Source organism: Tiliqua scincoides, chromosome 2 (assembly GCF_035046505.1).
Source record: "Tiliqua scincoides isolate rTilSci1 chromosome 2, rTilSci1.hap2, whole genome shotgun sequence".
NCBI classification, from domain to species: Eukaryota; Metazoa; Chordata; class Lepidosauria; order Squamata; family Scincidae; genus Tiliqua; species Tiliqua scincoides.
Window position 1 is genome coordinate 30,555,325 of NC_089822.1, and position 9,957 is coordinate 30,565,281.

Below are 9,957 nucleotides of genomic sequence, written 5' to 3' on the forward strand. Positions count from 1 at the left end.
TTACAGTTAATGGCCATAATGTTTGATAGAATACAGATATTCTAATGTGGTTTGTTTCACTGCATTCGGCATTAAATTACCTTTCCAATGATATATAACATGATGTATTATTCATACGTACCAAGATTTTCACAGTTTTGGCCACTAGTGTCAAGCTCAGCTTGTTGTCCCCCTAAAGCTTGTTGCCCGGTGCGACTGCTACCTTCTGCACCCCCTTAGCTATGCCACTGTTATAGACTATAGTTTATAATTTATCAACAAGTCACCATAATGTATATATGCTGTCTAGAGCAGCCAATACAACTCTGGATTGCACCCAGACTAGCCTACTTTTCAGGGTAGCTATGAATTTACTTGCAGCAGTCTAAGGGCTGCAACATCTGCAGCCTCAGGACTGCAACAATGTGAACCTATCCCAAAAACAATACCTACCCCTATGTAATTCCTGATAAAGTGGCACATTGTTTCTGTCTATGGAGTCAGGTGAGGGAAGAATTGTACCACTGTAGGGCAATGGCGATCCTGGCCCCTGTGCCAGCTGGGACCAGGACCGAAGAATGCTCCCCCCCAGTTGAATGCCCCCCACTGGGGCCTCTGAAGGCTTTTCAAGGCCTCTGGAGAGCCTTTATTGTCACTTCTGGTTTTTGCCAAAAACCAGAAGTGATGTTTTAAGGCCCTTAGAAAGCCTTTTGAGGGCCAGGGAGGCTTCACCAAAAACTGGAAGTGGGCATTAAAGGCCCTCCAGAGGTTTCAGAAGGATTTGGAGGGCTGCAGAGGTCATGTGCAGTCTTCCCAGCCCTCCAGAGGGGGTAGGAAGGCAGAGGCAAGGGCAGCAGGGCTAAGCCAAGGGTGAGGGTGACGGCAGTGGGGCTGAGAGTATTTGCCCCCTGCCCCCCCAGTTACACCACTGCTGCAGTGTCTTCTTGCACCTCACCCTTCCTTTTAAAAGAGATCCTAAGTAATTCATGACCTACTTCCCCCAAATCTTTCCTCAATGTAGTGGTTAGTAGCAGGAGGTAAAAATACAATATACAGAGTCAAAACTATGTTAGGAAACCATACATTTCAATTTGACTTTATTGTTTTGCCAGGTGTTTGGCCATATATCTATTTGTAATCCTGGCATCACAATTTCAGAATAGGTGGTGCTTCTTCCTGGAGAGTTTTTCAGAATCACTCTTTATAAGTATGTGAATCTCTGTTCTAGCAGATGCCTACAGCTTTATTTTCTCTGCATACCTATTATCAAGTTTTCTGTGCTTTGTCCATGCCACATTCTGTTCCTATGGTCCTGCCTGCTTACCCCTGTACTCCAACCTCTCTCTGTATAGACTGTCGATCAAGTTATTGCTGATTGTCCACTCTGGCAAATACCTCTTTCCCATTTTTGTTCTCACACCTTTAAAAAATGATTCTGTATCTCACTGTTCATAAGTCTGCTAAAGCAGGTGTGTCAAACTCATTTCATAGAGTGGACCAAATAGCATTAATGGTGTCTGCTGAGGGCTGGATGTGACATCATTAAGTAGATGATGGCCAGAAATAAGTACTTTGTTCTCACATAGGAACTCATTAGTTACAAATGACAGAAAAGAAAATACAGGTTGAGTCTCATTTTTTCTGGAGGGTTCCAAGAACTCATGTGGATGGCAAAAAACACACTATAGCAAATCAATTTAAAAAACAAAGTTTCTTTGCTCTGGTGATCTAAAAACAGCCTTGCTGACCTTTGTAACGCACAAAAGGGCAGTCAGTGTCTCTCCAGGCGCTTAAGCTTCACTAGGAGGCAGCAATCCCTCCCTTCACCAGGAGCCCCAGCAAGGGGGAAAGAATAGAGAAGGTGATAATAGCTGCCATTAGCCTTCTTTCAGGTGGTCAGGGGAAGGGAGGGGTGAAGCCTGCAGAGAGGATGATTGATGGATTGTCAGGCAGCTGCCCTCTCTGGCATTATTAAAGGATTAGTTTCCTTTAATTTAAAGGGCCCTTCTCATCAGCTTTGAGATAGAAAAATCTGTGGATACTTAGGTTATACCTGTAATCACTTGTATGACTGTCTCTCTGCAACAGTAAAAAGCAGTTTTTAAAACTGTGATTTTAAAGGGGTGCATTTTTCCCCTTGTCCAAGGATCAGCACATTCCTTCTCATTTGCAGGGGCCATTGTTGAGTCAAATCCGGCTGGACCTGTATGCTCATCTTGATCATATTTGGGGAGAGCCCAATTACCCTACCCTCTTGGTCTGCCCCTTCCTCCTTCCATCTCTCCCTCTCAGAGCAGCAGTAGAAGCAGGAATGCTAGAAAAGAGGTTTTGGGAGGACCCAAGTATCACATAGACCAGATAAAGAGTTTTCGTGGGGTATATTTGGCCCCCTTGCATTGGCTGGCATACACTATGTCCACATAGCCTCTTCAGGCTGCCGAAAGTGGGAAACTGAGAGCACATGAGCACATCACACCAATGTTAGAAAACAGCTCTTGCTACATGATAAAAAGAGAGCAGATGGAGGAAGGTCATGGTAGCAAAGCACTGTGAGGCAAGAGAAAGAGAGCAAAAGCCCGGGAAGGGAGAAGACAGCAACTAGACCAGTGCTCGGCAACCTGCGTTTCTAGAGCCGCATGCAGCTCTTTCAGCTGTCTGCTGCGGCTCCTCCAGGTGAAAGTGGCAAAGAGTGTGACAGGAGGCACCTGTGTTGGGAGGGCGGGCTGCTTCGCCCCCTGAGCTCACTGCCCTCCTATCCCTTCACCCCTACCTGCCCCGCATTGGTTTCCCTTTTCAATTTTGCCGCTCTGCAGGCTTAAGGACCCTGTTTTTCCCTTCCCCAACTCTCCAGCAGGCTCAGCCAATCAGCATCCAGCAGGCTCCTGGCTTTTTCTGTTGGAATGGCTCAGGGCCCTTCACTGGCTGACCACCAGCCAATCCTGAGCCGCCTTCCTCCTCAGCCATTGCAAGCCCTTGCAGCCTGCCTTTCCCTGAGCAGGTCCCCACTCAGTGCAAGGAGAGGCTTTTCCTCCACAGCAGAGAAGACATCCTGTGTGTCTACTCAGTAGTAAGCCCCATTACAGTGGATGAAGCTTGCTCCCAGGAAAGGGTGCCTGGGATTGCAGCCGTGGAGCCTGCTCCTATGCATGTCTACTCAGTTGTAAGCCCCATTACATTGGATGAAGCTTACTCTCAGGAAAGGGTGCCTGGGATGGCAGCCTTGGCACCTGCTCCTACGCGTGTCTACTCAGTTGTAAGCCCCATTACAGAGGATGAAGCTTACTCCCAGGAAAGGGCACCTGGGATGGCAGCTTTGAAGCCTGCTCAAGGCCAAGCGCAAGGACGGGTGAGTGGGAGCCCATCTGTTCCAGGTCTGTTCCAGAGTAAGCCCTGATGTAGTCCCTGGGCTACTCCCAGGAAGGTGTGGAGGACTGTATCCTCAGCCTTCTCCTGTGCAGGTCTACTCACAAGTAAGCCCCGCTGTAGTCAGTGGGGCTTCCTCCCAGGAAGGTGTGGAGGGCTGCAGCCTCAGCCCCCTCCTATGCAGGTCTACTCACAAGTAGTCAGTTAGGCTTCCTCCCAGGAAAGTGTGGAGAGGACTGCAGCCTGGGAGCTCAAACCAACTTGTCTGCTCAGAAGTCCCATTGTAGTCAATGGGGCTTACTCCCAGGATAGTGTGGAGAAGGTTGCAGCCTGAGTGAGGGCAGGCAGGCAGGCAGGGCAGAAGCTGGCCTGTGGCTGCCCCCTCCCCCTTAAGAACATAAGAACAGCCCCACCGGATCAGGCCATAGGCCCATCTAGTCCAGCTTCCTGTATCTCACAGCAGCCCACCAAATGCCCCAGGGATCACACCAGATAACAAGAGACCTGCATCCTGGTGCCCTCCCTTGCATTGGCATTCTGACAAAACCCATTTCTAAAATCAGGAGGTTGTGCATACACATCATGGCTTGTACCCTGTAATGGATTTTTCCTCCAGAAACTTGTCCAATCCCCTTTTAAAGGCGTCCAGACTAGATGCCATCACCACATCCTGTGGCAAGGAGTTCCACAGACCAACCACATGCTGAGTAAAGAAATATTTTCTTTTGTCTGTTCTAACTCTCCCAATACTCAATTTTAGTGGATGTCCCCTGGTTCTGGTGTTATGTGAGAGTGTAAAGAGCATCTCCCTATCCACTCTGTCCATCCCCTGCATCATTTTGTATGTCTCAATCATGTCCCCCCTCAGGCGTCCCCTTCTTCTCTTCCCCACCTCTGGAGTCTGTGTCCTTTTTTTCTTCCAGCAGGGTGCCTCTGGAAGGTGGGGGGAGTTCTTTAGTATCCATGTAAGATAAGCAGATGTCATAACCACCATATGTATTGGAATCCTGGAAGATCTGGTGAGGAGGTAGATGTGGTGTCAGCAGTGGCCCCTTTAAGGGTAAGGCCTGGGCATCCAGCAGAATGTGCTGCACAGCTGCAGCCACTTGAAGGCAATAGGGCCCTCAGGGATATAAGGAGCACCTGAGGAAGGGGGTGTGGATTGTAGAAGGAGTGCAGGTTGGAGGTAGGAGAGGAGACTGACTGACTGGGCTTATTGATTTTGACTTGCCTACTCTGACTGATTTGACTGGCTTACTTTGGAATCTGATCTTGGACTATGACTTGGCTTATTGACTTTGGACTCTGCCCTGGATGCTCTGACTGACTTTGTGACTAATGGACTGCTGGAGACACTGGAGTTTGGTGTGTGGCTGCTGTGCCCAAGACCTGCTGAGGACCCAGGGTCTGCTGTAGTGGTGGGAGGCTGCTGGCAAGAGAGAGGACCTCTGCAGGTTGAACAGGTGAGCTACCCTGGAGGTGGGGTCCAGCAGGACTGTAGGGCAGAACCAGGGTCATTTGTTGGGGGAAAGAAGGGGAGCTAATTTGCTTAAAGTGGGCCTAATTCTCCAGGCAGAGAATGGCCTTGGAATCAGGCAAAACACCATAGAGCAGGGGTGCTCAAACTTTCAACTTTAGGGATGCTGGACCTTTAACAAGTGTATAGAAGAGAGAATTGCAGCAGGTGCAACTTGTCATCCCACAGATGACAAGCTGCACCTGCTGAAATTCTCTCTTCTGTACACTTGTTAAAGGTCCAGCATCCCTAAAGTTGAAAGTTTGAGCACCCCTGCCATAGAGGACCAGGCGTCTGTAAACACAGGACAAGAATGTATGACAAAACTAACTAAAAGCTACAAGAGGGGGCTACATTATAAAAATGGGACCTATAAGAGCATAAAGGTGAAAAAAAACTATATATGCAGTATTACCTTCATTTTAGACGTCAAAAGGGTTTTGTGGCTCCTGAGGTTTTTTTTCCTCCAGAAATGGGTCCAAATGGCTCTTTGAGTGTTTAAGGTTGCCGACCCCTGAACTAGATAGAGAACTGAAATGTAACCATTGTAGCAAGGAGTGTACACTCTGTGAGTGTGTGAGTGAATGAGTGAGAGAAGATGGATGGATAGAAAAAACTCTGCATGTCTGTTTCTGTGGGGGGGGGGGGTGTCTACTTCTATGCCATAGAAACTGACTGCATCTTACCAATGGGCAGATTAGCTCACGGAGCTCCTGAAGGGGCTGCTTGCTCACAATGCCAAATTTGCAGATTCACTCAAGAAGGGATCAGTTCAAAGCAGCAGTATTTGCAGCAAGGTTGGCTCAAGAAGCGGGGCAGGAGTGGTCACTCACCTCCATACTTGTTGTCAAGCTGAATACTCCCTTTCTCCCTTACCCAATGATGTTCTTCTCTTTCTCCTTTGAATTGAATTGCATTTGAATTGAATTTCTCCTTTGAATTGCAATCATATTTTGATGCATGGTGTACATAGTTCCTCTAACCCCGTTTCTATTTTCAAAAACCATGTGAAGCAGATTAGCCTGAGACTGTGACCAGCTCATGGTCACCCAGTGATTGGTTTGTAGCAGAGTGGAACTTTGATCTTGGGTCTCCCCAGTCATTCTTCTACACTGTAACCATTATACCATGCTAGCCTATATTGGAGCACTCCAAGAAAAGAGATTTTGGGGGGAGAAAATTTAGGGAATTCAGTTACTCAAATCATGTACTCCTGTATTCCTCACAGGCCTGCTGTCTCAACTTTAAATGTCTTAAAAAGTTTTTACAGACATTTTTCTTGTACTTGCTTCAATACTCTCCCACCAGTTTCCTAAAACTGGTCCTTATAGGGACAGGGACTGAAGATGGAGAATGGCTTCAGTGTTCTCTAGCTTGTAATAGTAACGACATTATTTGACAAGATAAATTTGACTGTTGTGGTTCTTGGTTGGAGCTGTTTGCAGAGCTGGTGACATTTAGCAAGTAAGCAATCTCCATCCAAGTTGCTCTGGAAGGATACAAGCAAGACATAAAGGCAACAGCCCTACTTTGTTGTTGCCATCCCAACAATTGTTGTACTGCCTCTGAACACAGAAGTTTTACATGCTATTTAGTTGTACATTAAAACCATATTAGTCCAGACTTATTTTTGTTCGAAGGCAGTAAGCCTAACAGGTGAAACAAAGTGAAAAATTAGAGGAAGAAAGGCTGGGTTTAAATAAGGAAGGGGTGCAGTAAAAGTACTGGTGTTCCTGGAGGGGGGGGGAAACATTAAGTTTATTCAGGCACCTGGCCACTGGTATAAAGCAACCCCCTCCACTTCAGAGCCAGTTGCGATTGTAAAAGCTTTTTGCAGCTGCTGGGTGGCTGAAGAAACTTAGGATCCAATCCTCTCCAATTTTCCAGTGCTGGTATAGCTGTACCAATGGGGCATGTACTGCATCCTGTGGTGGGGAGGCAGTCACAGAGGCCTCCTCAAGGTATGGGAACATTTGTTCCCTTACCTCGGGGCTGCATTGCGGCTGCACCAGTTCTGGAAAGTTGGCTAGGATTGGGCCTTAGTGTTTTGCGCCCTCCTCCAGGAATGCCAGTGAGTGACAGGATGAAAACATGGTGCCAAAAGGGCAAGGAAAGAGAGGAAGCACCATTGGGGGACTTAGGGCCCAATCTTATCCAACTTTCCAGCTCCGGTGTAGCCACAATGCAGCTCCGTGGTAAGGGAATACATGTTCCTATACCTGGAGAAGGACCCAGTGTTTGCCCCTCCACCACAGGACGCAGCGCAAACCCCACTGGCACACTGCACTAGCACTGGAAATTGGATAGGATTGGTTGCTGGTTGGGGGACACCATCTTTCTCTTCACCTCAAGGCAGCAAAATGTCAGGGAGTAGCACCATTCCCATTGAAATGAGAAGGGCCTGTAGCACAATGGCAGAGCACATGCTTTGCCTGAAGAAGGTCCCTGGCATCTCCAGGTAGGCTGGAAAAGACCACAGCCTGAAACTCTGGAGAGATGTTGCCTGTAAGTTTAGGGAACACTGAGGCAGATAGATCAATGGTCTGACTCTGCATAACAGCCTGCAATGGAACTCAGCAGTTGCTTAAGATGCCTCGTTCCTACCTTTATTTCTATCTATCACCAGTATGCCCCATTCCTCCTTACTCAGGAATGGCATACATGGTATGCTCAGGATGGCATACATGGGGTTACCCCATTTTATCCTCACAACAGCCTTGTAAGGCAAGTTGGGCTATAAGTGTGTGACTGGACCAAGTTTCAGTTTACCCGGTGAGCTTCATGAAAGGAAAGGATCTAAGCTTAGGTCTCCCTAATCCAATGTTTTAATCAATAATGCCACAATAGCTTCACTGTTTGACCCTACCAAGTCTCACAGGTTCCCATTCCTGCAGGGACTGCAAATGATCACAACCAAATCACTCTTTATAATTAACAAAAACAGATACCATGAAACGGACAGTTTTTCAATGACAGACTAAGATCTGCCTGTTGTTTATCCAAGATATTAAAATGCTGGGGAAGGGATATAAGCTAGACGTCATCCCACCATACATACATACACTTAAAAATTAGTTTATGTTTTAGTCCTTTTAGAACGCAAGGTTGAAATAGCCCATCTTTCTCTCAACATAACTTGGAAAACTGTTTTCAGGTAAACATGGACACATCTAGGGCGCATTCTCAAGGGCAGAGCAAACAGAGGGATAATCTTGATCATACTGAAGCTTCCAGGACGTGCAGTGTCTTGACCCTGAGTGTCAATGCCATTGCTGCTTGCCAGAGTACGTGAGTGTGGTGGCCGATGTGCATGTACCAGAGCCTGGTCAGAATGGGGAGGGATCTGAAGCAAGAGTGAGTCACTAGGTGTCATAGCAACAGTTCCTTTCGGCTGCATCCCATGTGCATCTGCAGCAGCATCACTACTCAACTCTGGCTGCAGTTTTTTTAGCTGCAAGCTCCCTCCCCCACCCCCTTCTGTTGAGTACAGGAGGCTCTGCCAGCCAAAACAGCACATTATGGGAGACAAAACATGCTGCCTGCTATTGACTTTGCCTTTTCCTCAGTCCCTCATGCCTTTGTGGCTCTTGCTGCTCATCCCCTGGGAAAGAGATGAGCAGGCAGCCCTCAGAGGCCAAAATTGTCCTTTGAAACAGACATGGGCACTTCCCCCATCCTCATCACCTTCTCCCCTGAGGATGCCCCCAGAGGTAGCCTCTGAGCCTTCATGTTCAGGGGAAACATGGTAGTAAGCTTGGCAAAGATGGAGTTTTCAATGAGCTGTTTCAGTGGGACCCCTAATGAAAGAATTCAGCCTGAGTGGCTGCCTTGATCCAAAGAACATTTGGGGATAGAACCACAGTGCAGTGCTCTGCATGCAGAAGGCCCCAGGGCCAATCCCTGGCATCTCCAGCTATGGCTGTAAAAGACCCCTGTCTGATACCTTGGAAAGCTTCTACCAGTCAGAGTAGGCAGTGCAGAGCTGGCTGGGTCAATGATCTGACTCCATGGCTTCCTATGTTTAACATGGGCCCACAGCTCCCAGTGCCAGTTGAGAACCCTGGGGGAAAGAAAAGGTCCTTCAAGGGAGCGCCCAAAGGAATGAATGGGTGCCACTGGGGTGGCTTCTGCATTCTGCAAAGGGCTGTCTTGACCCAGAGAAGCTCTGGTGCGAGGTCAGAAGGGGCTGTCTTGTTCCGCAGGCTGCAATCTGGTACATAACTTACCTGGGAGTAAGTCCCATTGATCTCAGTGAGGCTTACTTCTGAGTAGACCTGCACATGCTTGCTCCCTTAGAGAGTGAAGGCGGGAGGGAGGGTGCCCTACTTGGGTGACTCCAAGAGGCTTCCCCGCAGCCTGCCCCCCAGAGCCCCCCTACCTTGACGCTTGTCTGGCTGGTCTGGGTCTCCGCCTCGACGCCACAGCAGCGGTGCGATCCGGTCCTGCCTTCTTCCCTGCGCTGGTGGGCCGGGCAGTGCTGCTGCTGCTGCTGGCGGCTCTGGTAGGCGAGCACCGAAGGGATGGAGTCGGCCGCGTCGGTCTTGATGAAGAGGCCGTGCAGGGTGGCGGCGGTGCCCTGCGAGAGGGTGGTGGTCTGGTGCGGGGAATTGGACTCGTCCGAGTCCCGGCAGTAGATCACGCCGCTCTGCGAGACGTGGATGCTGGGGGCGCAGCCCATCCCTCTGCCGCCCGCGCCCAGCGAGCCCTGCAGCCCCGGAGGGCGCCCAGCCGACGGGGTAGCCTCCCTGCGCCGCTCAGCCGGGGCTAGGGGGCCTGGCGCGGCCGCTGCACATCGCCTGCGCGCCCTCCGTCCCTGCCGCGGTCCAGCGTTCTCTAGGGAGCCCCATCGACCCCCCACAGCCTCCTGCGGAGGGAGCCCCCTGCCGTGCCCTGCCGCCCGGCGCGGAGCAGCCCGAGCCCGCCGCACTCCATCAGGGCATCCTCCTCGCCACTCACACCCCCGTCAGCAGGAGGAGGAACCCGGAAGGCTGCTCTCCTGGGGGAACTTTGCGCGCTGCCGCCCGAGCTGCGCCTCTGCCTGCCTGCTGGCGAGCTCACGACTGGGGGGAGGGCTGTGCCACCCCCACCCCGGCTCCTTC

The 9,957-nt window shown here is 49.8% G+C and overlaps 1 protein-coding gene across 1 annotated transcript in view; it reads right to left on the bottom strand.

Annotated features, from left to right (window-relative positions):
- The window catches only part of PDE8B (phosphodiesterase 8B), a 55,583-nt gene extending 46,047 nt beyond the window's left edge, over positions 1–9,536 (bottom strand). The window contains exon 1 of the mRNA XM_066613514.1: positions 9,237–9,536. Within this exon, the coding sequence (XP_066469611.1) occupies positions 9,237–9,536 (300 nt within the window). The remainder of the gene's footprint in view (positions 1–9,236) is intronic.
- Between the last annotated feature and the right edge of the window lie 421 nt (positions 9,537–9,957).